This window comes from Pleurodeles waltl, chromosome 3_1 (assembly GCF_031143425.1).
Source record: "Pleurodeles waltl isolate 20211129_DDA chromosome 3_1, aPleWal1.hap1.20221129, whole genome shotgun sequence".
NCBI classification, from domain to species: domain Eukaryota; kingdom Metazoa; phylum Chordata; class Amphibia; order Caudata; family Salamandridae; genus Pleurodeles; species Pleurodeles waltl.
The window spans coordinates 1562045436-1562073104 of record NC_090440.1 but is presented as its reverse complement, the minus strand read 5'-3'; the positions used below and the strand labels follow the sequence as shown (position 1 = coordinate 1562073104).

Below are 27669 nucleotides of genomic sequence, written 5' to 3'. Positions count from 1 at the left end.
GAGTCACCTCAGCTCAGGGCACCTTAGGGGCTGTCCTGACGGGTGGGTGGTTCCTCCTTGTTTTCCTCATTATCTCCTCCAGCCTTGCTGCCAAAAGTGGGGGCAGTGGCCGGAGGGGCGGGCATCTCAACTAGCTGGGCATCCCTGGGGTGCTGTAACAAAAGGCATGAGCCTTCGAGGCTCACCGCCAGGTGTTACAGTTCCTGTAGGGGGACGTGAGAAGCACCTCCACCCAGTACAGGCTTTGTTCCTGGCCACAGAGTGACAAAGGCACTCACCCCATGTGGCCAAAAACTCATCTGGTTGTGGCAGACATGCAGAAACTGGTCAGTTTAGCACTAGGAGTCAGACTGGTATTCAGCGGGCATCTCTAAGATGCCCACTGAGTGTATTTTACAATAAATCCCACACTGGCATCAGTGTGCATTTATTGTGCTGAGAAGTTTGATACCAAACTTCCCAGATTTCAGTGTAGCCATTATGGAACTGTGGAGTTCGTGTTTGACAAACCCCCCAGACCATATACTCTTTATGGCTACCCTGCACTTACAGTGTCTTAAGGTTTTGCTTAGACACCGTAGGGGCATAGTGCTCATACACTTATGCCCTCACCTGTGGTATAGTGCACCCTGCCTTAGGGCTGTAAGACCTGCTAGAGGGGTGACTTACCTATGCCACAGGCAGTGAGAGGTTGACATGGCACTCTGAGGGGAGTGCCATGTCGACTTAGTCATTTTCTCCCCACCAGCACACACAAGCTTTGAGGCAGTGTGCATGTACTGAGTGAGGGGTCCCCATGGTGGCATAGGACATGCTGCAGCCCTTGGAGACCTTCCCTGGCAACAGGGCCCTTGGTACCAGGGGTACCATTTACAAGGGACTTATCTGTGTGCCATGGCTGTGCCAGAACAAAGGTACAGTTTAGGGAAAGAACACTGGTGCTGTGGCCTGGTTAGCAGGGTCCCAGCACACTTTCAATCATAACTGGCATGAACAAAAGGCAGAAAGTCAGGGGTAACCATGCCAAGGCATTTCCTTACAGTGGGCCTGCAGCAATGATTGTGCCACCCATGAGTAACCCTGTAAACATGTCCCAGACCTGCCTCTGCAGTGTCTGTGTGGGCAGTTTTAAACTACCATTTCCATCTGGCAACTGCACCCACTCGCCAGGCCCAAACCTTCCCTTTTACCACATGCAAGGCACCACTAAGGTAGGCCCAAGGCAGCCTTATGGTCAGGGTGCAGTGTGTTGAAAAATGTATTGGTGTGTTTTACATGTCGTGATGGTGAAGTATTGCTAAATGTGTTTTTCACTATTGCAAGGCCTATTCCTCTCATAGAGTAACATGGGGATTGCCTTGAAATATCTTTTAAGTGTAATTTCCCATTGGGAGCAGATAGCGATATAGGGTTTGGGGTCTCTGAACTCAGCATTTAAAAATACATCTTTTGGTGAAATAGTTTTTTGATCTGTGGATTTGAAAATGCCACTTTTAGAAAGTGAGCATTTTCTTGCTTAACCTTTCTGTGCCTATCCGTGGAATACATGTCTGGGTCAGGTTGACAGTTGGGCTGTTAGCGAATTCGCTCTAGCCAGTCACACAAAGGGAGCTGAGGTGTGCCCTGCATATCCTAATGGCCCATCAACAGGTTGTTGGGTCTTCCTGAGCTACAATGGTGGGAGGAGCTTACACCTGCACCGGAATAGAGCTGTGCCTGTCCTCACACAAAGCAGTCTCCAGCCCCCTGAAGTGTGTCTGGGGCCAGGGCAGGAAAGGCAGGGTCTTGTGCATTGCAAAGAATTCTCTTTGATGATTGCCTACTTCAGAGACAGAAATGGGTAGAAATACTAGACCTCTGACACGACATAGTTAGAGCACTTTTGAGGACATTGTGCCAGGAAGGCAAGCTGAATGCTGTAGGAGGGACTGCCACTGTTGCTTTGTTGTGCTGCCCTGCTGCTTTGGTCTTGGGAGTGAAAGGACTGGACTTTGCTTTCTGCATCCTGCTTTCCAAGATTTTCCAAGGGCTTGAACTGAGCTTGCCTCCTGTAACGAAGTCTCAGGGCATCACCTGCCAGTGCCAGGGCTCTCTTGCTGAGAGTCCTGACTTGCCAAGCGGTGCCAAATCTAGTTCCTGGGCCCTTAGAAGTAAGCTCTGGTGCACCAAGTAGAAACCAAGCACATTGATTCCAGAGTGACTTCTGAACCGGCGCCGCTAACTGACTCCACGCCGCTGCCTGCACCAGAGCCGTGGTCCCCACTGAGTGCAACGACCGTGACCTGCAACCCAGGCCTGATGTTGCTGCATTACCTCTGAAGTCCCACCGCAGCGTGAGTCCCGAGTGCTTTGTCACCGACGTCTGTGTCACCCAACTTGGTCGCAGCACTGGTGACCCCGTAGTGTGATCATGACATCACTGAGTCGACAGTTCGCATCTTGAACTGCTGGATTCATCGACCCCACCTTGTCTTAAGGAACTGACGCCTCGCCACCAATGCCGCATCATCTCCCCTGCAACCATAAGGAACCAGTGCCTCACCTTACCTAGCTAGCAGGAAGGAACTGACTCCTCACCTCCCCCATAGCATTAAGGAACCAACGCTGCACTTGCTCCAGTGACGCCTCATCTCCCTGACTTCGTGCAACATCTTTGCTTCCTTATTGTTTTCCAAGGCACTGTACTTGGGGTCCGTGCAAGTCCATGACCGACCCACACTCCCCCGCAAGTGGCATCGGACTGTTGGAAGCTACTCCGTCCAGACTCCATGATAGCCCCAGTTGGAGGTATTGTTTCTACGCACTATAGTAAGATTTATTGTTTAAAAATTCATATCTTTACTTGTGTATTTTTGTTGTTGTTCAATCAATCAATGCATTTATAGAGCGCGCTACTCACCCGAGAGGGTCTCAAGGCGCTGGGGGGGGGGGGGGTTACTGCTGCTCGAAAAGCCATGTCTTGAGGCACCTCCTGAAGGCGAGATGGTCCTGGGTAGTTCTTAGGTGTGCGGGGAGGAAGTTCCATGCTTTGGCTGCCAGGTAGGTGAAGGATTTTCCTCCTGCGGTGGTTCTGCGGATACGTGGGACGGTGGCGAGGGCGAGGATGGCTGAGCGAAGCTGACGGGTGGGCGTGTAGAACGAGAGGCGGCTGTTGAGGTATTCGGGGCCCATGTTGTGGAGAGCTTTGTGTGCGTGGGTGTGGAGCCTGAAGGTGATCCTCTTGTTGACGGGGAGCCAGTGCAGGTGTTTCAGGTGGGCGGATATGTGGCTGTGGCGAGGGATGTCGAGGATGAGGCGTGCGGAGGCGTTCTGTATGCGTTGGACACGTCTCTATAGCTTTGCGGTGGTCCCTGCGTATAGGGTGTTTACGTAGTCCAGACGGCTTGTGACGAGGGCATGGGTAACTGTCTTTCTGGTTTCGGCGGGGATCCATCGAAGATTTTTCGGAGCATGCGTAGGGTGTTGAAGCATGATGACGAGACGGCGTTGACTTGCTTGGTCATAGTGAGGAGGGGGTCCAGGATGAATCCGAGGTTGCGTGCATGGTCTGAGGGGGTTGGTGCGGTGCCCAGAGCCGTGGGCCACCAGGAGTCGTCCCAGGCGGAAGGGGATTGTCCGAGGATGAGGACCTCCGTCTTGTCTGAGTTCAGCTTTAGGCGGCTGAGCTTCATCCATTCTGCGACTTCTTTCATTCCTTCCTGTAGGTTGATTTTGGCGGTGGTTGGGTCTTTGGTGAGGGAGAGTATCAGCTGGGTGTCGTCGGCGTAGGAGATGATGTTGTGTTTGCGTGCGATGTCGGCGAGGGGGTCATGTAGATATTGAAGAGGGTTGGGCTGAGCGAGGAACCTTGGGGTACGCCGCAGATGATCTCGGTGGGTTCTGAGCGGAAGGGTGGGAGGTAGACTCTTTGGGTTCTGTCGGAGAGGAACGAGATGATCCAGTCAAGGGCCTGTCCTAGGATTCCAGTGGAGCGGAGGCGGGTTATTAGGGTGCGATGGCACACAGTGTCGAAGGCAGCCGAGAGGTCCAAGAGGGTGAGGGCGGTTGTTTCTCCGTTGTCCATCAGAGTTCTGATGTCATCAGTGACTGCGAGGAGGGCAGTTTCTGTGATGTGGTTGGCCCGAAATCCTGATTGGGAAGGGTCGAGCGAGTTGTTAGCTTCAAGAAAATTGGTCAGCTGCTTGTTGACGGTCTTCTTGATGACCTTGGCCGGGAAGGGGATAAGAGAGATGGGGCGGAAGTTCTTCAGGTCATTGGGGTCAGCCGTGGGTTTTTTCAGGAGGACGTTGACTTCCGCGTGTTTCCAGCTCTCGGGGAATGTGGCAGATGAGAATGAGCTGTTGATGATGCTCAGGAGATAGGGGGTGATGATGGAGTCGGCTTTGTTGAAGATGTGATGGGGGCACGGGTCCGAGGGGGAGCCGGAGTGGATGGTGTTCATGGTGATTCTGGTCTCCTCAGAGCTGATGGGGGTCCAGGTGTTGAGTGTAGTGGTGGGGGCTGTTGGTTCGGTGGTGGGCGGCGGGGTCTTGGGTCCGAAGCTGTCGTTTAGGTCTGTGATCTTTCGGTGGAAGAACGTAGCGAGGGAGTCGCAGAGTTCTTGTGAGGGCGTGATGACGTTGGAGCTGGGGTTGGAGAGCTCTTTGACGATGTTAAAGAGTTCTTTGCTGTTGTGGGTGTTGTTGTCTAGTCGCTCTTTGAATGATGTCCTTTTGGTGGAGCGGATCAGCTGGTGGTGTTCACGGGTGGCGATCTTGAGGGCTGACATGTTTTCTGTGGTGCGTTCTCTGCGCCAGGTTTTTTCGAGGGTATGGCAGGATTTCTTGGATTCTTTGAGGGCGTCCGTGAACCACGGGGGTTTCCTGATGCTGGTCCCGCTTGGGTGGCTTTTAAGTGGAGCGAGGTTTTCGGCACAGTTGGTGATCCACTGTGTGAGCCTGAGGGCTGCGTTGTTGGCGTCAGTGGTGATGGCTGGTGGGTTTTGGTTCAGTGTTGAGAGGAGCTGCTCTGTGGAGATTTTGCTCCAGTGTCTGCGGGGGAATTTGTTGTGTGCGATGGTGGTGGGTCTCCCGTTTGAAGGTGAAGTGGACGCATCTGTGGTCGGTCCAGTGTAGTTCAGAGGAGTGGCTGAAGGATATGTGGTTGCTGGCGGAGAAGATGGGGTCGAGCGTGTGGCCAGCGGTGTGGGTGGGGGTGTTCACCAGTTGCTTGAGTCCGAGGTTGTCGAGCAGGGTGGCGGTGTTGTTGTCGTTTTTCTCCAGGTGGAAGTTCAGGTCCCCGAGGAGGATGTAGTCTGGAGAGGCTAGGGCGTGCGGGCTGATGAAATCTGTGATGGTTTCGCTGAATTGGGCGCGTGGGCCCGGGGGCCTGTAGACGAGAGTTCCTCTGAGGGTGGTTCTGGGGTCGGTGTGGATCTGGAAGTGTACGTTTTCGGCGGCGAGGGGGGTGTCTTTGGTGGTGGTCGTGATGTTGATGGAGTTCCTGTAGATGATGGCGATTCCTCCACCGGTTTGGTTGATGCGGTCCTTCCGGGCGATCTTGTAGCTGTCGGGAATGGCTATGGCGATGTCAGGAGCCGAGGAGGCGTTCATCCAGGTTTCTGTGATGAAGGCGACGTCTGGTGCTGTTGTGTCCAGGAGGTCCCATAGTTCGATGGCGTGCTTGTGGACGGAGCGTGTGTTGAGGAGGATGCACTTGAGGTGGTTGTTGGTGCGAGGTCCGGTGGGAGGTCTGCAGGCTCAGTAGAATGTGTACTTGCAGGCTTGACAGGTGAAGGGTCCATGAGTACGTTTAGGGCTGGCTTGGTAGCAGGTGGCTGTTCGTCCGGGGTTGAGGGCGTTGAGGGAGGCGTCGTTGTATCTTAGTCGGGTGTTTTGAGCGTGGTGGGGGCCAGGGGTTCTGGCGCTGGGCGCGGTCTAGGAGCAGACGGGCTTGCCTTTGGCGTGCCAGCGGCGCGGCCGCGCTGCGCCGCCATAAGAGGGAGGGGGGGAGGAGGGGTTAGCTGGGAGGTGGGAGGCGGGAGGGAGGACAGCGAATGGGAGCAGGGGGGCGGGGCCGCACGGGTGGCAGCGGCGGGAAAAAGCGAGAAAGCGCACAGCAAAAGAAAAAGAAACAGTGGAAAGCAAAGAGCAAAAGAGAAATGGCAAGAAACAGTCGAAGGTCAAGAGAAGAATCTGAAATACCTGAACACCCTAGCAAGGCGTGGCAGGGGCCTGGGCAGGCGGAGCTGCAGTGGCGGGGAAGCGACCTACCCGAGGGTCAAGGGTCGCTGTCTCTGCCGCGCAGCGGGCGCCATAAGAGGGAAGGGGGGGAGGAGGGGTCAGCTGGGAGGCGGGAGGGAGGACAGCGAATGGGAGCAAGGGGGCGGGGCCGTACGGGTGGCAGCGGCGGAAAAAGCAGGAAAGCGCACAGCAAAAGAAAAAGAAACAGTGGAAAGCAAAGAGCAAAAGGGAAATGGCAAGAAACAGTGGAAAGCAAAGAGCAAAAGAGAAATGGCAAGAAACAGTGGAAAGCAAAAAGCAGAAGAGAAATGGCAAGAAACAGTCAAAGGTCAAGAGAAGAACCTGAAATACCTGAACACCCTAGCAAGGCGTGGCAGGGGCCTGGGCAGGTGGAGCTGCAGCGGCGGGGAAGCGACCTACCCCGCTTTTGATCTTGTTTCACTGAGATAAATATTGCCTATTTTTCTACACTGGTGTGGAGTACTTTTGTGACGTTTTCACTGTGTGTACAAATACTTTACACATTGCCAATGAGATAAGCCTGACTGCTCGTGACAAGCTACCAAGGGGTTCAGCAGGGGTTATCTTAGCTGTGACTCCCTTACCCTGACTAGAGTGAGGGTTCCTACTTGGACAGGGTGCAAACTACTCCTGACTGGAGACCCCCTTTCTAACAGGTGTTAGTTTCATTTTGTCTCAACTCCCAACTATTCATTTCTGATGGATACTTCTAACCACAGATTCAATATCCTTGTGAATATCCTGAGGTGCCAGACTGGATCCAGAAGATGTTTTCAGCATAGCCCCTACGGGTTGGTCAGTGGCATCATGTGGTTTTGCTTCAACTCTGCGCTGCCATGGAAGTAACGACTGTAGTGATACATCTGTGTCACCCATGTGTTTTGATGCCAGTTTCTTCCTTCCATGCCTTTGCAGGCATATCCAGTGTGTAAGGCTAGCATCTTCTCCTAAGACCACAAGCTTCAAGCCCTGTAAAGAATCTTGCAGACAAATATCTTTCACAGATGCCCTCTGAGGTATCACTTTGGTGTCTAGGTTTGCGCCACGAGTCCAAGTTGTGCGGGGAGTGTGCCCTGATGAATCCAAAGACAGCCTGGGACTGCAAAGCCAAGCTGTAGGTTGCTGAAAATCATTTTAAGAATGCTATAGCTGGAAGTCTAGGACTTAGACCTGGCCCTGTTCTTGAGGCTGGCCCCGAAACAGATCTTCGTGGCACTCCAAGTCTTCAGGTGAGCCCAAGTTGGAGAAGAAGGACAAAAAGTCCCAGCTGCTCTGCTCAGACTTTGACAATTCTTGAATATGTCAATGTGCTCCATGGTCTCATTCCTGTTTCCCTACCAAAGTTTCAATTCCACAACTGAGTCTGATGCAACCCAAGTTTCTGTGTCCATCGACGATGTCACAACAGGTTGCAGCATTTAAAGATGCTATGCTTTTCAGCTTTGTCATCTTACCGGTACCATATGGCACACTTTCTAGCCCCACAAATCTGCAGAGGCTTCCAGCCGGGTTACTGCCAGCCAATCAGCTGTCCGCACCAGTGAACCTGCTTCAGGCTTAGCTCCTAATCCAGAGCCGATTCCACACCCAGGTTCATGATCACTACAGGATCCTGCCAAGTTGGTATTAGCACCAAGGCTAGGGGAGGATATTGAGCATATAGTGCTGTCAAACTTGAAACCAAACCTGTCTCAACCTCGTACGAAGCTGTGTGCAAGTTTAGTGCCTACTCACCTGGCACTAATCCCTTCTCAGATAAGACCATGACCCTGCCTAGAAGGTGCCCTCTCCAACCACATTTTGGGTTGCCACCTGACTAGAACCAACCTATATTGGGTGATGGGGGGAGGATTTTCCTCACCTACAAGAGACTAGTGGGCTTGACAGGTCCTGTTACACAGGGTTGGTGGGTCACACCCTCAGAATGTGGCCCAGCTACTCTACTAAAGAGTTGATGCCCTTCACCATTGTCATTAGAAGGGCGGCCAAGGTGTGAGATCTGCAACTGTCTTCAGTTGAAGTAAAGACCTGTGATCTCATGGAGGTTCTGCAACCAGGACAACCCTCATTGGAGCCTCTGCTTATTTTTAATGAAGTACTTCCTGAGTACTTTGATGAAACCTTGCTGTTGTTCTCCAGTCAACAGGTAAGTGGCATGTTCTTGGTGACAGCCTTTTGGACCCAACATCGTACTCATGAGAGCCTAGTGGTACAGGCCTCCACCAACAGGGTCAACTCAAACTCCTTCCTATCATCTTGTCAAGTAGGGAGTCAAAAAGAATACTAGCCTTTGGGAAGAGAATGTTTTCTTTTCCCAGACAGCCCCTCTGATCTGTCAACACCAGCTGTTTTCTGGAATGCTACTCCCTCTCTGTAAGGGACACAGTTGCTGATATTTTGCTGGCAGTCCCAGGACAGTTCTGGGCAAATCAGGTATCACTTATGGATATTCTCTTTGGACGGTCTTCTCTCTTTGACAGGAATGCCGACTCTGCCCTGGAACTCTTTTAAAAGTAGAGCAAATGCTCATTCCCTCTGCCTTGCTTCCTACTCTCACAAGACAATACTGCAACAACTTTGCCCCTTTTAAGGCATCGAGGAATCAAGAAAAGATCTCCGGCAAAGAGCCCCCCTTTAGGGGGGGTGCCCGTCAGACATTGCAGCACCGGTCTGACGAGGAGCACATCCGATGATGAAGCATGACACCCAGTCGGGTGTGTGAGGACTCTTGCTCCTAAAATTAGGACTCCCCTGTGTTTTCTCTGTCTCTTCTTTTTTGGAACAGTGTATTATGTTTTTTGGTGAAGAGATCTAGCCAGATTAGCTGAAGACATCCTGCATCACCTCCAGATGTATTTGCCATTTGTGGGCCATTTGGTGTCGCTGGCTGAGTTTGTCCGCTCTGGCATTTAAAAACCCTGCCCAGTGGTTCACGATCAGGGAAATGTGTCCTTGTACAGAACCCAGGACCCCACACTGCCCTGCTTGTTGCAATACAACATGATGGTGATGCTGGCTTTGAGATGCTGAACTTGACTCCCCCCTTGATGGATGGAATGTCTTCAACTGTAAGTGAAGGGTCCGCAGCTCCAGCATTTTGCTATGGAGGTAGTTCCCGGCCAGAGACTAGAGCCCCCCGATCTCCACCTCTCCTAGGTGATCTGCCTAACTGAATCTGTTACTAGTGTCAGCTCGGGGGTGGGTAAGGGGAAATGTCTGCTGCTGGTCTAAATGTGTTAAAGCAGCCACCATTGCAGATCTGTTGCAGTCTGCTCCGAAACCAGGATGGAATACAAAAGTTTTCCCTATTGATGAGCTCACTGAAACTTCACAACTCATTGCAAAGCCTGCATATGTCATCTAACATGGCCAATAAGCAGGATGCAGGAAGGCAATAGGCCAAGCAGCCTCACCAACAATCTTTACTGAGATCCAGGCTTCAGTTTGAAACATCCTTATCACAACCCAAACATCCGTAGTTGGTGTGGATATAAAGAGCCTGAAAATGTATTGTGTTCAAGATGGCTCCAATGAAGGGGAACCTCTGTGAAGGAGCAAGATGTGACTTCCGCACATTGAATATGAACCCAAAGGATGTAAGGAGATGCACCATTGTCTGGCGGTGGTCTATGACTCAAAAGAGCCCCCCTTCAGCAGCCAGTCATCAAGATAGCAGAAGACTGGTGCTCTTGACCCCAAAAGGTACGCTGCAACCACTACCACTCACCTCTGCGAACACCCAAGGGGCACTGGTGAGGCCAAAAGAGAGCACAGTAAACTGAAATTGCTTGTAGCCCACATTGAACCACAGGCAGCACCTGTGGGCATGCAGGTCAGGATCATGGACATAATTACCCTGCAAGTCAAAACACCACCATCCATTTTCCTGGCTCAAGAGCAGAGAAAATCTGGGCAAAGGTGAGCTTCCTGACTTTGTCCTACAGTAAGAAGTTGAGAGAGCAATGATCTAAGATGGGGCAAAGGTTTCCGCCCGTCTTCTGCACTAGGTAATAGCAGAAATAATACCTAAATCCAAATTTAGAGGTTAGAACTCTTTCTATGGCTCCTTCAGTCACAAGAGCCTGCACTTCATACATAAAAATGGACAAATGGTTGTCTGAGAGCTGATCTGATGTAGGTGGAACAGGCGGTGGACATTGTTGCTTGTCCCCCCCCCCCCAACAGAAAAGGAGTAAACCTGCCATCCACAGGATGTTTATGTGCTGCTAATAGTAAATTAAAGTGGTAAAGCAGCTTTGTGGCTTTTACTGGGGATAGGAGTGGGATGAGAAGTTTATTACCCCTGTTGGCTTTGATGTTACCTGATGGACCCTTTGCCATGGACTTGATAAGACGGGGGCATCTGCTTTTGCTGTGGAGGAACTGAATGTAATCTGAATGTGAAACCAATTGCAATGCCTCTGAATTCATCACGACTATAGCTCTACCCTTATCCGCTGTTTTGATGACAATGCTGGTGTCAGCTGCCAGTCCTTTGAGAGCGTTCCTCTTTGTATTGGATATATTGACAAAACTCTGTCTCTGTCGTAATTTGGTGAGATCATTCATGACTGCCTTCTCAAATGTCTTGGCATTTGAGAAGGCAGTCATGAATGATCTCACCAAATTACGACCGACAAGAGTGCTTACGCCTCTTGGGGACTCTACTTACTACGCTCAGATCGATGGAGACCCTACAGACAGATTACAAACTGAGATACGAGGGATGATAGAGGAGGCTTGCAGTAATTCATGGATCTCTCAGAAAGATGCAGAATTTTTGGATACCATGAACCCCTGCACCCCTTATTTCTATTGTCTAAGATTCATAAAGGCAGGACTCCTCCCCCGGGTCGCCCTATAGTCTAAAGGATAGGATCGATTCTCGAACCCCTATCTACATTTGCGACCATTATTTGCAACCTATTGTGCGGGAGTCGGCTACCTTTCTTAAGGACACTAAAGATGTTCTCAACCTGATAGAGCCTATCAACTCTACTGTTTATGTACATGCTCTCATAACTTTAGATGTAGAAGCATTGTACACCAACATCCTACAAGAAGCCACATTAAAGGTAGTTGAGACAGCACTCCTATCCGCTAGATGGGAATCAGCGACTCCTGTCCATTTTATAATGCACTGTGCCACTCTAGCCATGACAGAGAATTTCTTTCAATTTGAAGACCTACTTTCCCATCAGATACGAGGCACTTCGATGGGCAGTACCTTTGCCCCCAGTGTGGCCTGCCTCTATATGTATGATTTTGAAAAACGGTTCATATTGCCGAATTCCAATCCTTTCTTTGACAACATCAAATTATGGCGACGGTACATAGACGATACTTTAGTCGTCTGGCAGGGTCCACTCACCGAGGTAGACGTTTTTACGACATGGGTCAATGGCTTAGACCCTTTTTTGAAATTTACCTCCTCGGTTTCTTCCACTCGGATCCCATTTTTTGATCTGTTGATCAGTATTGATGGCGGTAAACTCAAGACATGCACGTATCATAAAACCACTGATCGCAGTAGTCTGTTGTTGTACGGGAGTCACCATCCAAAAGCTCTCAGAGATAATCTGCCCAACGGTCAGTTCCTCCGACTTCGCCGGAATTGTAGCAACATTCAATCATGTGACACGCAAGCTATAGAGCTTTCCAACAAATTATGCGACCGCCACTATCTACATTGAGTGGTAAGTGCAGCTTATAAACGAGCTAAGTACTGTGATAGGGACACATTACTTATGATGGCCCCTAGATCTTCAGACATTAAGTTGACTTGTGTGTCCACATTTACCCCCTTGTCCAATACCATACAGAAAGTGATTAATAAGAGATGGGACATTCTTTGTAGTGGAGGAGAGATTATTCCTAAACCCCTCTTCGCTTTCAAAAGGACTACCAATATCAAGGATATGTTGGTTCACACCCGACCAAGACCTGGAATTGTGTCTTCCAGACAGAGGTCCCTTTGGGACCTTCCGCCAGTCAGTGGTCACTTCCCGTGTGGGAATTGCAACGTGTGCACACTCACTAAACGTTTGGACTCTCTTGAACTGGAACCAATAGGGACATGGCGGTTACTGAAGCATACCAATTACAATACGCGCAATTGCGTTTATTTGATCACGTCCATGCAATTTATGGTATGTGGGAATGACTACAAGAGCAGTGAAACTGAGGATAAATGAGCATCGTAGTAATATTAGATGCGGCCGAGCAATGACTATACTAAGTATTCACTACATGGAATAAACCATAGCCCAGATGACATGTGGTGGATAGTTCTTCAGACTTGCTTACACAAGGGGACGAGATCTCTTTTTGAACTGGAACAGCGCTGGGTGTATAAGTTAGACACACGTCTTGAAGGGTTAAATGATGATATCCCCTGGATTAACCTTTCTCATTAATAATTGCTCACATTATGGGGCACTCTATATATAACCCCAACCCTCTTCCCCCCCCCACCCCCTTATTTCTCCCCCTCTTTCAGCACCCTTGATTATGGTATCATTATTCGATCTTTTTACCATAATTTCGCTGTGACTTATTTTGCTCTTGGTTTTTGCCCCTGCTGTTGCTCTATCCTGCCCCGCCCCCTTCCTCCCTCTTTACGTTCACCTCCAGCTGACCGTGCCCGTTGTCGCATATTTTGTGCTGCTCTTTCTATTAATCAGTGTTTTTGCACAATGTTTATGGAATACTTTTCCGTTTTGCACAATGTTTATGAAATACTTCTCCGTTTTTTCTTTTTGAATTCTGAATGGACCTGTATCACATCGACGTGGCCGTTCTCTGTAGTGCCAGCAAGGCGAGGAATAATAGTCCCTTTTCTTTGACTATTATTCGCGAGCGCGACCGTGGTCTTGTTTGGCCACGCTCGGCTTTGTTACTTGGCAACGTGAGCATCAGTGTGACGCTCCTACTTCTGGGTCTCAGACTTTTTCTACCTTGTGGCCCGCGGCTTCCTCAATGATTCGGGAGCACGGCAGGGGTAGGTTATCCGTCCGTCACTGGGAGCATGGAAGTAAGTGGCCTTTGACACCGCGTGTTGTATTTCAACACAGTTGTTTTATTCTTACGGCCCTCCATTTTCTTTGAGGGTTTTATTACGGCCAGCATAACTGCATTTGTTGACTTTATCGGAGGAAGTTATCGAGGGAATTTTCATCCCTAGTTAGATTGTTTGATTCATTTTGGAGGGGTCCTTTTGACTATTTAGGACTGTTAAGGTTTTTTTACTTGCAAGTAAGTTTAGAGCATGTGGGCTACGTATGGAGCAACCGTTTAATGAACGTTTGAGTACTATGTTATTTTTCTTTTCATCTTGACTTGGGGCAACTGTTTAGCACGTTGTATTTATTATGAGAGTGACTTGACAGATTAATCCCTTAACCAGACTGGACTACTGCTCTTTATTTTTTACCATGATCAATGTATTATCAACACTATAACGGGTTGGATTTTACTATGTGTGTTTAGTTTGATCTAATTACTTTCCAACTCTTGTATCAGTGAACCACACCTTGCCATATGACATACGGTACCCCATTTTGGTTTGTGTAATTTTTACTGTAACAGGCATATGTGTCTTTTGTTTACTTTGCCACCAGAGTTTTTCCACCCGGCTTAAGGCCTGTATTATCCCATGAAGCCCGTTCCTGAACAGGGAGGGTAAGCCCATATTTATCTATCATGCATGGGTTTGCCACTACCAACACTATAACCGTGTGTTGCACAGTTTGTCACCTTTCTTCCCGTGTCATGAATTATGAACCTATCCCGGTAACAATATATTCATAAAGAAGCTTACTACGTTACCTGTGTTTATTTATTTATTTACTGGGTGACTTGTAGGAATAGCAAGTTTGAGTCATACCAGACTAGTGTAAGTGACTGGAAACATTATAACTGACAGTTTCAGACTATAGGAGTCAATTCAGTTATCAAAGGAGAAGTTAAGATTCATTTGGTCCTGAAGAAGCATCACGGGATCCTTTTGGACCATAGAGACTCCTAAAATTAGGACTCCCCTGTGTTTTCTCTGTCTCTTCTTTTTTGGAACAGTGTATTATGTTTTTTGTTGCATAGTATTATCCACAGGAGGACATACACTGGACCATTAATCCTCAGAATCTCTCATATTTTTACTTTATCTAGATCTCTTCACCACCACCAAGATTGCTCAGTTGCTAGAATTTTGTATGTTGGAATTCCCAAGAAGGCTCTTTCTGTCTCAGATGTATTCAGCTTTGAGTGAAGCACTGACTTCTTTATGCCTTCTCATCGTTGTCTCTTCTGCCCTGAGTTCTGAAGATGGTCAGGGACTACAGGGCCAAAGTCATGCTAGTGGCTCCAGATTGGGCCAAGAGAGTGTGGTATTCGGAACATCTGAGCAAGAGCATATGCCCTTTCATTAAGCTGCTGCTTTGGGAGGATTTTTTGTCCCAGCAGCAGGGAGGGGTCTTGACCTCAGGCCTGCGCAATCTATACCTATATGGGTGGAAATTGGTGTTCATCATGGGATCCTGCTAACAAGGTCCTCTCCCAGTTTGTCTCTCGGTCTAACCAATGCACTGCATTCTGCAATTGGGTAGCCTATAGTGCAGTTCTAAGTCTGGGACCTCCAGGGCTTCTTGTCCCATTTTTGTCAAAGTGTGGAAAGTCCCACTCTACATCTCTTGCCCTGCCAGAGGAGTTCTAACAATGGCTTGTCCAACTTCTGGAACACTTCCCTGGGAAGATCGTTAACAGCGCCCTGCATAAGATAAAAACAGCGCAGCTGCGCCGCTGTTTTCCCTATCAGTGATAGGTGTAGGGTATTCCAGAACCGAATGAAAGGTCATAGACTAACAAGTACACGTCCCATATTATATTCATAGAACTGTTTCTTGCGGTGTGTGATGTAAATACCTAAGTATTTTACTTTGTCGACCATCCAGGGTAAACCTGACACCGGTAGTCTCTCATGTGGTCAACCTTCGAGGCGACCAAACAGATTTTGTTATATTTATCCTGAGTCCTGAAAACTTCCAGAATTCAGTCATTACGTTCAGTAATATCAGGACCGATAGGTTGGGTTTTCTTAAGTAGATAATGGCGTCATCTGCATATAAGGAGACTGTGTGCTCAGTATTGCCTACTGATATTCCCCAACCCTTGAGAACCTGCCGAAGGCTACAGTCATGTGGTTTCATCACTACAACGAAAAGCAAGGGGGACAGAGGACAGCCCTGTCTGATGCCAGGTGCAAAACATTTTCAGCCAAGAGATTATGCCCAGTGCGTGTGTTAGTCCTGGGGTCCTTATAGAGCAGTTTGATTCAGTTTATAAAAAGAGGACCTAAGCCCAATCTGTCCAGCACTTGCCATACATACTCCCAATTCAGGGAATCAAATGCTTGCTCAGTATCCAAGAAGGCTAGGGCATATTGATCATCTTGCACTGCAGGTGACGTGCTTGACATGCACCAGCCAACGCAGGTTGTGTAAGATGTTTCTGTGCGGGATAAAACTCAACTGCTTTTCATGAATTGGGCTCAGGAGATGGGAAAACAGTTGAGTCTCCAACACGTGGCAAAGGAGCTTAAGGCAACATTCAACATCCAGATGGGTTGGTAGGACCCAGTCTCTTTGCCTGGTTTTGGGATTACTGTCACCAATGCATCTCTCATCGATTGAGGGAGCTCACACCTCTCATATGCCTCCGAATACACACACTTGTTTATCTAGCAGGGTCTCTGGTTAACTCCAATAGAACTCTGTGGGCAGGCCATTGATTCCTGGTGCTTTAGCTTTTTTCAATGCCTTCATCACCCCCACGAATTCCTGCTTAACAATCTGGGCTCCCAGTGACTTCTGATCTTCTGGGGAAAAGGTTTTAATGGTAGCTTGTTCAGATAGCCGGAGAGCTCACTGAGTCCCTCTACCATTCATGGCCTCGTGTACACCTCTCTTAGATGATCTGCAAAGACTTCATTAATGGCCTATTGCATGTGCACCTCTCGCCCTTCCGATCTCCAATTGACAAAATAGGCTGTGGAGCAGAGTCAGATCGGATCAACCGCACCAGTAGCCTTTCTGCCTTGTCCCTCCCCCGATACCAGCACCATCTGGACAGGTTCTTTTTATATTTCTCTGATTGGTCCCATAATTCACAGAGCTTCTGTTTCTACCTTTCCCAGGCCTTCGTAGCGGATGAGTCCGTAGCTAGGACCTTCTCTATGCTATCCAGCTCTGCCTTCCGGCGGGTTAAATCTCTTTCCAGTGTATGTCATACTCCCACTGTGGTTGCCGTGCCCACTCCCCAGATCACCACTTTCATGGCGTCCCACTCTACGGCCCTGTTCCAAGCTGTTTCCCATTTTCTCTCAAAGTATTGTGTTAATGCTATTGACACTTTGTCCCCCAAATACTAGGTCAGTTTGGGCATCGGTTTTCAGCCTCCACAGCAGTATTTTGGGTGGTTGTCTATGCAATGAAAATGTTATTAGGAACAGGGAGTGATCTGAAAGGTATCTAGCCAGGTATTGTATATTCTTGATCCTATGTACTGACACTGCTTATATAAAGAAGTAGTCTAAGCGACTGTGAGTGGCTGTGGCTGGGGTTTAGCAGGAATAAGTTTCTGTGTGAGGGTGACACTGGCGCCATACATCAATTATTGCGAGGCTGTGTTGAGGCTGCTGCAGTGCTGTGGTTGCTCTGAGCTCAATTCCTAAACTGGGAGGGAATATATCTAAGTCACCATCCAATGTATTGTTGAGATCACCTGCAAGGATAACCTCAGTGGATAGTGAAGTCTGTGTGGCTCTTAGTATTGACCCGATAAAGACCCCATTGTCAGTATTGGGTGCGTATATATTAATAAGGCAAAGATCAGGGGCATCAATCGCCCGTCCAGGATAGCGCATCAACCGTCTACATCTCTGATGACACTCGTTGATTCAAAGAAGATCCCCAGAGCATTCCATATCAAAGCCCCCTGGCATATCCTGAGTACAACTTCGCAAAGAGTTGGCACCGCCATCACTTCTGCAAGTATTTGATACACGCTCCCACCAAGTGAAACTCCTGGGGAAATTCAGCTAATATCTCATACCTTCAGGTGTACACATGCACCCTGTTATGCTTTCCAGGATTATTCAGACCCCTCATTTTCCATGTTAGGAACTTATACCTTGTTTCCACCCTCGACTTTGGCATTTGGTAAATATCAGACATTTCCCTTTATTGTGAAGTGCATGGCTGCTATTTCTATTACTATGCCCACCTACATGTAAGACCTCATTTGCTGTGAAATCCATTTAATCTGAAATTTTGAAAGACAAAAAAATCATGAAAAACTTTAAGAATACCCCAACTCCCCTCCTCCCACGGGCAGTAGCCACTAACCCCCCCCCCGCTCAACGGCAAGAGGGCAGTAAGCTCTGTCCCACCCTGCGAGTAAACAAACCCTAGCTAAATTATGTAAATGCCAAGTGGTGTATAAAATGACTCTAACCCCAAGCCTCCACATGTCGCAAGCCCTCACAAAGAGCTCAACCATCTATGTCGGCCCTGACCCTGGACTGTCTTCCCAACATAGAGTTTTCGGAGCAGCTCCTGATTTCTTCCTATGGCAACATGGTTATCTAGTCTAATCCCCCCTTCTTGGGTAAACAAGTCTCGGTATTCACCTCCTCCACTGGAGACGGAGGCTGTTCTTTGGCATTACCTGTATCCCTGGTCTCCTGGTAGGGTATGTCTCTTGGATTAGCTCTCAGTTCATTGTTATTCCGTCACCATGAATCTCTGGTATCATGCTCAGCGGAGCAAAGGCGTTCTGCATCTCCACTGGCTCTTGTTCAGTTCGCAGTGTTCCATCCTCACAAATCAGGATTCTTTGCTCATCTCTTTACATAGTTGTGTCATTCTGCTGCGAAGATGCCCTCCACTGAATATTCGAGCACTGTGGGCTCTCGTGCCATTTCAGATCCAGGTCCTTTTGACCCAGACCCACAGATTCCATCCAGTCAGCTGCCTCCTGGGGAGTCTCATGAAAATACACCTTGCCTTCTTGCTGGACGCGCAACCTTGCTAGAAAGAGCAAACTGTAGTTGATATTATGGTCTCTCATCTTGTGTTTGATCAATATAAGTTCTTGCAGAGGTCCTGGACCCTCTGTGTATAATCAGGAAAAATTTGGATGGGGTGCCCTCGTATTGTGGTGTGCCATTGACTCGAACATATTGAAGAATAAAGCCTCTAGCTCTGTAAATAAACAGGTGGGCTGTGAGCACCCTTGGCCCGGCACTAGGGCAGGGCACCTCTCAATAGTGAAGAGTTTCAATAGGCACATCGGTTTGATTGCAATCGTTATCCATTCTTCGAGGAACAATTCATCCAAGGGGCCTTCTGCATGTTTGGGAATTCCAGAAATCTCTGGTTGTTCTGTCTGAAGTGTTGCCCTGAGTCCTCCAGGCGGTCGTCCATTTGTGTTGCACTGCCTTTGGGTCTCACGACCATTGCTTGTACCTTGGTACGAAGGGTGGCTGCTTACTTCTCCATAGTCATGATTCTCTCTACCAATTTATGAAGATCTAGGTGGATAATATCCATGGCCACTGTGTCCATTTTGGTTTCTAGTGCCTCTCGGGATGCACTTATGGCCTCCAGAATTGCAACAGTGCCGTGTGAAGGTTCCCTCTGTTCTTGAGTTGTGGGACCTCCTTGTTTTGTTTCCTGTAACCCTTGACTAGGCACTGTATATTGCACTATTTTATTTATCTGAGTTCCTCTTTGGGGTTTGTCTTTCACCATGGTGGTGTATGTCAATTGTGCAGGGCCTCATGAGTGAAGACATTCAACATCGGTCTAGTTTATGGGGACCCCCATAACCTGTCTCCTGGGTCCCCTCCACAGAGCACAGCAATATCTTGCCTCAGGCAGGTTGGCGTTGTCAAACCTTGCACCTCCATAGCTCTCCTCCAGGGAACAAATCTACTGTCTGATCAGTACTTCCTCTGGCCCTGTAATATACCAATAGGCCTGGCCCTCACATCAGGGTCATCTTTTGAATTCCGTATCCCGTTTTCGCACTTCAGGGGTTCAACAAGGCCCCTCAGGAAAGGCTTGGCTCCTCTATCCTTTGTCTGTCCCCCACTGTTCGTTGTATGGGCACTCATAGATATTTCCTTACTGTAATGTGGGCCTTGCAGTGCTGACCACTACCAGACAGAGAAGCAGGGGGGCATTTGCTCCTTCAATGATCAGGGCTAACTCTCGCCTTTGATAAAATTGGGGGCAGGTAAGGTTGTGGGGGGGAGGAGAAAGCTCCAGGTTTGCTTCTCACCCAGGATTTCTCACCCAGGATTTGAGGACCAAGGAGGCCAGGTCCGGGCAGGCCTCTATTCTCCCAGTCTGATTCAAATGTCCAAGAAAAAGGCTTAAAAGTTACTTGCTCTGTTGTGAGCTTCGTAGACTGAAGCACCCTTACAGTTAACGTCTCAGGCTCGCTCCAACACGCTGTTTTGTTGCCTCCCCCTCTTCAAGTTGCTTCCAGCCGCAGTGCTGCTTTTGCCATGCCAATGAACATCGAGATCTTAGGCACCCAGGGTGTCGGCTCTGATTCAGCAGCAAACACCCAGCCCTGTTCCTTGTCCAACGCCGGGCTTTCATTCTGGCCTGAAATCCCTTCTACTTCTGTATGTGCCACCTGGCGGGCTGTTGACTCCACTGCGCACCTGCACCATCCACGGCCGTAGCGTCTGATTCTTTGTCCCACTATCCCTGATGCACCTCTGGCTGGGAATCTGTCCTGCTGCTTAAGGCCGCTCATATGTGGCAATTCTGACCCTTAATTTTGCTTGTTGCCATGTTATTCACAGTATATCGAGGTGTGTCTTGAGTTTGAACATCTCCGGGCTTTTGCTCTAACTTCAGGCAAGGCCCGTTACCCAGGCTGCCATTGCACTACCGTCGCCTCATTAGTTGCGTTAACTGCCAGTACTTTCTGCTGCAGTAGTTGCCATCTTGGGGGTGGGGCGGGTGGGCTGTGGTTCCTTAGCATGACTTACTGAGGCGTGGTATTATCGATCAGCCCTACATCCCACTGTTCACCATGGCCCAGGAGCTCACCCCTCTGTGCTAGGCACGACCAAGGAGGCCCGCACACTATTGATCTCAGTCAGCCTGCCGCAAGCTCTATATGATGCACCTTATGTTTCTCACCATTTTCAGACTTTCATAGAGCCTCTGGTCTACTAGGATGATGTAGGATTTTACTGTCATTTAGTTGACTTGTTTCCCCCAAAACCTTTTCTGGTGTCACAGTAGTTACCTTAACTTGGTCATTCCTTTCCTTATTTGAACCTCGTATGAGCTGCTACACAGTTGTCCCCTTCGTCTGCTGACCTTGAAGACTGTTAGTCCACCCAATAACGTCAGCCCTTCACAAGAGTGAGTTTCATGTTTTACCAGTTTCGTCCCCTTACACCACTTTTTTCCCAGACAAGCTGGTGCTGAGGACCAAGGCTATCTTTCTTCCTCCCAAGGTAATGACGGCTATCTGTGTCAGACAATCCATCACTCTTCCGACATTCTTTGCAACACCTCATCCCTTGAAGAAAGAAGAGAAACTCCAGTGTTTGGACCTCAAGAAAGCACTAAGCTTCTACATAGATCGTACAAAGTGTTAGTGAAGGTAAGTAACTACTTTAAAGAGTGCTCGTGCAGTTCTTTGGTGGCTGCACATGCCATGAGCAAATCAACGAGCAGGCTGGGTGTCAGTGTGTGATTTCAGAACTTGATAGGCTGATGAATGCTCAGCTCCTTCAGACCTACCAATAGTCCTAAAAGAGTAACATAGTTTTCTGTGTTTTCTGCTGTAGAAAGGAGTTACTCCTGGGCCTTGTTACAGATCCAGAAATGTAAGAAATAATCAGTTCTCAGTAAAACAGCCCGTGAAGCCTATAGATGCTTACCCAGTCCAGTTGAAAAATTGAGCTGTAAAATAAATTGTTTCAAAAACCTAAGGGAACGCCACTCGAACCCCCTGCTGAGTGTTAGACTCACAAACTATTCTTTCTCGTTCTACATAAAATATAGTGTGGCATAGAAACATATTTTACTGGTGCTATTAGTTCCCATTACAACATTGGTTGTATGGACTTCCTCTGTGTTCACATGATCAGATCTCGATCAAAAACTCTGTTTAAATTGCCTGGATCGGTCAAACATGGAAATGTAACTGTAATAAAATAATTCAAGATATCCAGCAACGTTCTTGAAACACAGCCAGCTTTTGCTGTCCAACCATGTTGAGAGCGTTCAGGAGGAATGATTCACTTCACAGGCATGTTGCTTATCTCTCCCAAAGACAGCTTCTAAGGAGACAAAGTTGTGCGGAGCGAAGCAAAACCAGACTTGGTTTTTATGTATTTTTATTTATTTTTCCTTTCCAAATGTACCTTCTTAATCATCACTTTTCTGTTGTTAGGCTGAAGCAAACATAAAAGTAACCCCTTTATTTAAGTGTCGTCTCTTTTTTAGCTAATTTATTAATTTTGTACACACTTATTAACACTTTTACTTTGCTCAATGCAGGTCAAATATGCTATGAAAGAATATGCTTGCACTGCGGTTGATGTCATTTCCCGTCGCACTCGATTGGCCTTTCTAAATGTACAGGCTGCTGAGGAGGCCCTGCCAAGGATTGTAGACATAATGGGAAAGGAGCTGAATTGGAATGAGGAAAAGAAAAAGGTATGAGAAACGTCTAGATGAGAGACAGTATTAAGTACATTTAAAAGGCTTTATTAAAGAGTATTTTTCAAATAACAAGTAGATCATACAGTTCGATAAGATTGCCATGTGTGATCTAGCAAAAGACACCGCTGTAGACATTTGCCACGATAGCAAATAAACCTTATTTGAATTTTCGTCGAAAAGCCGATATTACTTTTAAACGCTGCTCGCAGATGTGCAAGATACGGTGTAATCAGACTTAAATATGTTCGGTCTGCTGTTTGAAGAACATTTTTATTTGTTCATCCGGTGATAAACCTACACTTTAATTTTACACGCGTTATTAATGCCCAGGCCCCCTTTTCGTCCTGTAGCTAGGTTTAAGGCCCATAAACTGACTCCCACTCTGTTCCTTTACTATTCCTACACGGTCTCCTCTAACCCTTCCTCCAGTTAGACAGAGAAGGCTTCGCGCAGGAGGCCGGTGTTTTCCCATCTTCATTACCTTGTGTACACGGTTTAAGCACCTTTTGGCCATCCACCGCTGATGTTGATTGAATTCCTCAAAGGAGAAACAATTAAAATTAAGTGAAAGGAATCAATAGGAGATCAGTGTCAGGACCTTCCCCTGGGGGATCAAGGTGGGAAGCACATAAATGCGGTCGCTCTCCTCTGCCTCGGCATCTATAAAGACTGGAGCACTGTTGTGCGCAGATTGGATCCATGGACATTTGCCACTAAAGGGCACGGCGGAGGGGAGGAGGTAGCTGCCTTAGAGGAGCAGGCCAGGTAAATTCAAGCAGGGCTAGGTTCGGGTTGCAGCTGCCGCTTTAACAAATCCAGTCTCGGAATAACACACATTGTTAATGCTGTAGTATTGTCAATAAGACCTCACTCTTATTTTAGAGGTTCATGCTAGCGACTTGTGCAAGCGTTATTTCATTATTATTCTATGCAGGCAGTGTGCTTAGCACTCATTGGATACGTTCAATTTGTGTTTTGAAAATGAGAAATGAAAGCAAAAGTAGTGTGGCATCGTGGAAGCTTTGTGGATGTGTCAGGAGTGACCCAGCTACGTATGGTGCTCTACACTGGTCAGTATAGAGATGCATGAGACACATTTTCTTCCACTAGGCCCTGAATCGGAAACGCACTGCTTCTGTGACAAACCTTTATTTGTCTGCTGTCAGCCTGCACATTTGTATCTGAGTTTCTCATGGCACCTGCGTAATAAACTGCGTTTAAGAAACAGTGCTATATTAAAACTACGATGTTTTAGATTCGCGGCTAGTAAAGTCAATGTTCTTGAGAGATTACATTGTCCTTGAAAATTCGCCACTTTCCATTATTTTGTTAATAAAAAATTTTGTGGCGGAAGGTGAACCAGCCCAATTTCCCTACAGAGTGTTGGGTTTTGCTCCCTTATTGAAATGTTGAGATCGTACTAATGTTCTTGCCAGAGCTATTTGTGCTTCCCTGCCCAGCTACACCCACAAGTAGATCCCTGACCCTCTCAGCAAATCACTCAAATTAATTAAGAAAAAGGGCTGAAATGACTTTACTTAGACCCTCATTCCAACGCCGCCCGCCAGGCGGGAACCGGCATTTGCCCGCCATGCGGCCAAAATACCGCTTCCCTCATTCCGACATTCCCGCTGGGCCGGCGGGTGCTAACCAAGTTAGCGCCGGCCGGCCCAGCGGGAATGGGGGCCGCAACACAGGAGCCGGCTCCGAATGGAGCCGGCGGTGTTGCGGCGGTGCGACGGGTGCAGTTGCACCCGTCGCGCTTTTCACTGTCTGCTAGGCAGACAGTGAAAAGCTTCTTAGGGCCCTGTTAGGGGGACCCTGCACTGCCCATGCCAGTGGCATGGGCAGTGCAGGGGCCCCCAGGGGCCCCAGGACACCCCTTACCGCCAGCCTCTTCCTGGTGGTGAAAACCGCCAGAAACAGGCTGGCAGTAAGGGGATCGGAATCCCCAGGGCAGCGCTGTTTGCAGCGCTGCCCTGGCAGATTCGCCCAGCCGGGGCAAAAACGGCGGGAAACCGCCGGCCCCGGTTTTCTGACCGCGGCTTTACCGCCGCGGTCAGAATGGGCTTGGAAGCACCGCCAGCCTGTTGGCGGTGCTTCCGTCATTCGTGGCCCTGGCGGTCTTGGACCGGCAGGGTCAGAATGACCCCCTTAGTCTTTAAGAATGGTAGGTGTGAGAAGGGAATCTGTTCCAGACATTTCCTTGCATTCTGGTACTTGAAATCCTGCATTTGTAATGGAAATAGTGCCACAGGTCCCAGGATGTCAAAAAGTTATCATTAACTACTCACGGCTGACAAGGGAAAATATGAGATGACTCTTACCTTATCTAGTATCCACCTCCTGTACACTGACATGTCCCCTATTGCACTTAAGCCTGTCATTCCTTCTTGATTAACCTGCCACCCACGGTGCATCATCCTGTGCCCCTATGAAGCTCACATCCCTCTGCTCACCAACTGTACATTCGCCAGTGCCCCCTGAGGTGCCGCATACATTTCGCTTGAGGTCTATTATGCAGTCACACCCCCACAGGGTGTATCACCCTGCACCCTCTCTATGGAGAACCCTTCTCTGTGGAGAAGTGTGGCTCAGTGGTTAGAGCGGCAGACCCTGAAGCAGAGATCTGGCTCAAGACCAGGGTTCAAGTCCCGCTTCGGCAGGTCTTGGGCTCAATTCCCCTTGACCAGATAATTCTCGCCTCGGTGCCTAATCTAATTCATGGGTCCCACTCTGCAACTATGGGCAATAGCTTGCTTAATCTCCACAACGGCCCCAACAGCGCTTGGATGCCTGGCTTCACCCTGGGGGTGCTCAGTAGTGGGCGCCTCACAGGGAAAAGCCAGGAGGGGTTCCATAGCGGTATGAGTACAGCGCCTTGAGACCCTAACGGGTGAGTAGTGCGCTATACAAGTGCTAATTTACATTTACATTTTTACATTTATGTGCACCGTACAGTTCCTACCCAAGTATATCACTGACTAGCTCCTCGTGGCACATCACCCCTGGGCCCCTACTGAGATGCATTACCCAATACCAATCGCAGGGGTGTATCACCCACTGCCCCCCACCGGTGCAAAGGTGCAACACCTCATATCCCTCCTGAGGTGTACTACCCAGTGCTTTCCCACCCCGAGGTGAATCTACTACTGCCCTCCCATGTGGTACTTTTTATAGTTCTCCCTTGCTGCACGTCACACACATCCCCATATAAATATCACCCTGTCTCTGATGCTGAGTTTAGCATCCCAATCCCCAACATTTCACAAACTACATTCCCAACTCGAGGTCAAAGCCAGCCAGTTACTCTGACCATAGACCTAGAAATTAATCCTGTTAAACAGGTAATAGTAATATAACCAATAAAACGCACATTGATTTTTATTATTGAGGAATTAGTTTCTTGGGCATCACAGATTAGGCACAAAGGACAGTTAGCAGGTAACTTGGATATCAGCCAGTCCATTAAGGCCCTCTAGGCATGTTAATAAATTGTTGACAAGGCTGACAGCCAAATCACAGGAGATCCCATTAAGCTTAGGCACTGCCAGCCCATTGCAGCTGGTTCCAGTGAAATCAGTCTTACCCGGGACGTTACACGGCTTCCAGTACACCTTGTTCCAGAGTCACCTTGGACTTCAGTCTGGAGTAATTAGGCCAAAGCTTCAGCTCCGCTATGAATCTGGTCTTACATGCACATCAGGGTTCATCCAGTATGTGCAGAGCCAACACAGTAGCTTCCAGCTCATAAGGCTATTCCCAGGTTGAAAGTTGGATGAACTCCGCAGAAAAAAACACATCACCCACTGCCGAGGTTTGTATAAATAATGGGCTACTCACCCTAAGATACTACATCCTTTTTTGTTTCAACTTCTTTAGTTTGCTCTAGGAATGGTAGATGCAAAAATGGAGGGCCACTTAAGAATCCCACTATTGAGTGACCAAACATAGTAAATCACATAAGCTAGAGATCAGCAAGGGGTTATCAAGCTGAACCTATTTAATGTAAAGTACTTTAGGCCTGTTTTGGGGATGGTAGACTGCTAGTTCTTCACAAAAAATACACCAAAGCCAATAACTGGGCTGCAGAGGAGCATGAGTTCAAGCCTCATAATCTTCCATTCTGCCCCCTCTACCACACCTTACCAGCCCCAAGCTTCCTTTCTCCAATTGAATCTAATGGATTTTCTTTTCTTTTTCTTTTCTTTGTTTTCCACTTTAAAGCCATCAACAAGAATACTAAACAAGTGTAATCCCTACCCTCTTGTTGATCAGGCGAACATTAATCTACCAGTTTTAAAAAAGAGTGTGCATTTTAGAACATGTAAAATGATTTTTTTTTAAACCTAGGATTGAAATGCAAAACTGGTGTTTCCAGAGATTACTTTGCAGACCGGCAGAAACTGCAAGATACTATGCTATTTCCACATGTTTGCCACGTCTTCTCTATTGCATTATCAAGTAATTAAATCAATAGATTGAACTGTCCAAGTTGTGGTATTAGTGGAGCTTTTGAGCAGGTAGATTGAAGAAAAGGAGAAAAGTTAATAATGATGTAGTATAGCTTTTGTCCACTGCACTTGTAGTGGTTTCTTCTGGGCCGAAGATCAGTCTTACCTTTGAACCCTGTGCTATCCTGGCACCTTCAACTTTACGACAGACCTGTCCGCTGGTTTTCATAAATAGTGGCGTGATGCTTTAACTTATTTGAAACTGCCTGTGGATTTTCTTTCTTTGTATGTTTACTTTTAATTCTTTGGCCACTTGCACTTTAACCTAGTTCCGAGGGGGATCGCTAGTGAAGTCATATGCTTAGCAATTATCAGACAGCACCTACGCACGTCAAACAGCAGCTGCAATCTTGCACCTTAATTCACGGTTGCCTCCACAGATACTCTTGAGTAAATGGCTCAAGTGGGTTACAGTGTTAGCCAGGTAACAGCTTTTATGCATCAGCATTCTATCCTTCTTGGCCATGTGCACTTCAGAGTAGGACCTGGTGGGGGGATCAAGTCAACTCTAGTGCCTAGCAACTCCTTGGTAGCACACACACACACTTTAACTAGCTGCTGCATGTCCACACTTTGTCACCTTTGGTTATCACAGGTATTCCAGATCAAGTGGTCGCAAGCGGGCAGGGTGTCAGCTGAGGAATAGTTTTTAATATCAACATTTTCCAAGACACTGGTTTCCATAAGACACAAAGACTTGCACATCGTTTTTAAACCTCAGGGCGCTGAGCTGCATGGTCTCGAGGAAGCCCCAGGCGAGCCCTTCACCAGCTAATCCTTAAACAGGACTGCATTCTTTGCTGTATATGCTGGTTGTCTTGTATAATTTTCTTCTTTTTTATGAATTTTATGACCTTTTAATTGTCCCTTCCTTGTAAGATTTTAACTAATCAAACACAAATAAAAATTGAACTGAATTGAATAGTGGTTGAACCAAACTATAAAATGTGAAAGAATACAGAGGATTGATTGATGATCTATAATTGCCAAGATCTGTACTGTGGAAAGGGAGAATAATGTCCCCTAATAACAAAATGTCATGGAAATCAAATAGTCAATATTTGTTAAGATTAAATATTCTATGTTGTAAGAAATGTCATTACTGGTTGAGCGGGATGAAACCCTACTCAAGCAGCATCCACAAACCTTGTCAGGGTA

At 47.9% G+C, this 27669-nt stretch overlaps 1 protein-coding gene across 1 annotated transcript in view; it reads left to right on the top strand.

Moving 5' to 3' along the window:
* GPD2 (glycerol-3-phosphate dehydrogenase 2) overlaps positions 1-27669 on the top strand; it is a 1016859-nt gene that overhangs the window by 872450 nt on the left and 116740 nt on the right. The window contains exon 13 of the mRNA XM_069225155.1: positions 21833-21991. Within this exon, the coding sequence (XP_069081256.1) occupies positions 21833-21991 (159 nt within the window). The remainder of the gene's footprint in view (positions 1-21832; positions 21992-27669) is intronic.